This window comes from Chiloscyllium plagiosum, chromosome 30 (assembly GCF_004010195.1).
Source record: "Chiloscyllium plagiosum isolate BGI_BamShark_2017 chromosome 30, ASM401019v2, whole genome shotgun sequence".
Classification (NCBI taxonomy): domain Eukaryota; kingdom Metazoa; phylum Chordata; class Chondrichthyes; order Orectolobiformes; family Hemiscylliidae; genus Chiloscyllium; species Chiloscyllium plagiosum.
Window position 1 is genome coordinate 43,074,910 of NC_057739.1, and position 1,133 is coordinate 43,076,042.

At 49.0% G+C, this 1,133-nt stretch overlaps 1 protein-coding gene across 1 annotated transcript in view; it reads left to right on the forward strand.

Moving 5' to 3' along the window:
* Positions 1-1,133, forward strand: part of LOC122564622 (endophilin-B2-like) — a 92,506-nt gene that overhangs the window by 62,563 nt on the left and 28,810 nt on the right. Inside the window, exon 6 of the mRNA XM_043719711.1 lies at positions 378-440. Within this exon, the coding sequence (XP_043575646.1) occupies positions 378-440 (63 nt within the window). The remainder of the gene's footprint in view (positions 1-377; positions 441-1,133) is intronic.

Below are 1,133 nucleotides of genomic sequence, written 5' to 3' on the forward strand. Positions count from 1 at the left end.
GTGTGTCTGTCTGTGTGTGTGTATGAGTGTGTGTGTCTATGTGTGAGAGTGAGTGTGTGTGTCTGTGTGTGTAAGACTGAGAGTGAGTGAGTGTGTGTGTCTGTCTGTGTGTGTGTAAGAGTGAGAGTGAGTGTGTGTATTGATTGTGGAAAGAGCCCCACCCACAGTTGATTGGTTGGTTGTGATGAACACAGCGCTGTTTGCTGTCCCATCAGTGACACTGACCTGGTTTCCCCCAGTTCCATTGCACATCTCCAGCGTGTGGTTTACCTACTTAGAGCTTTTCAAGTTTGAAGTGATCCTTGTCTTTTAAAGCAGCTGTCTGCAGAGATGTAGCATGGTTTTCTTTGTGTGTAAAATCTCTTCCCGCCTTATAGGCGACACCTGATTTTCAGGAGACTAGGCCTCGCAATTATGTGCTGTCGGCCAGTGCATCTGCGGTAAGTCATTGGCTGATGCCACGTTGCCCATTTTCTCTCTCTCTCTCTCTCTCTCTCTCGCTCTTCACCTTTGACCTTTCCTGTCTCACATGGTATGCTATTAGGATTGGTGACCCTTTCTACCAGACCTCCAAACTTTCCTAACTGCACATCCATTATTGTTTCCGAACCGCACTTGCCCGTATTCCCAGACACAATCACGGAATTGTTGTGGCAGAGAAAGACGCTATTTAGTCCAGTGTTCCAGCATTGTTCCCTCCTCCTCCCCAAATTCCTCGACATGGATACGATCCAAACCAAAAAACATCGAATACCCTCTTGAGGTAAAAGGGGTAGTTGCCATAGTCTTACCGAATGCTCTCAGCTGAGGGGAGAGGTTGAGGAGGAGAGTCCTTCAGGGTAAACTCAGACAGTGCGGGAATCGAACCCATGCTGTTGGAGTCACTCTGTATTGCGAGCCAGCTGTCCAGCCAACTGAGCTAACTGAGCCTCCAACTCCCACTTGAATGCCTCAGTTCAGTTGAATCTGCCCCCACCACGATTCCAGACCCCCCACACCCTGACTACTCACTGAGCGGATTTCTAACATCGTCTTTTCAGGGATGTTCCAGCTCAGGCGAGAATCGTTTCACTCTCCAACATTTCTGATTGGATTGCAATATCACCACACCCCCACCCCTCCTACACCCCCAC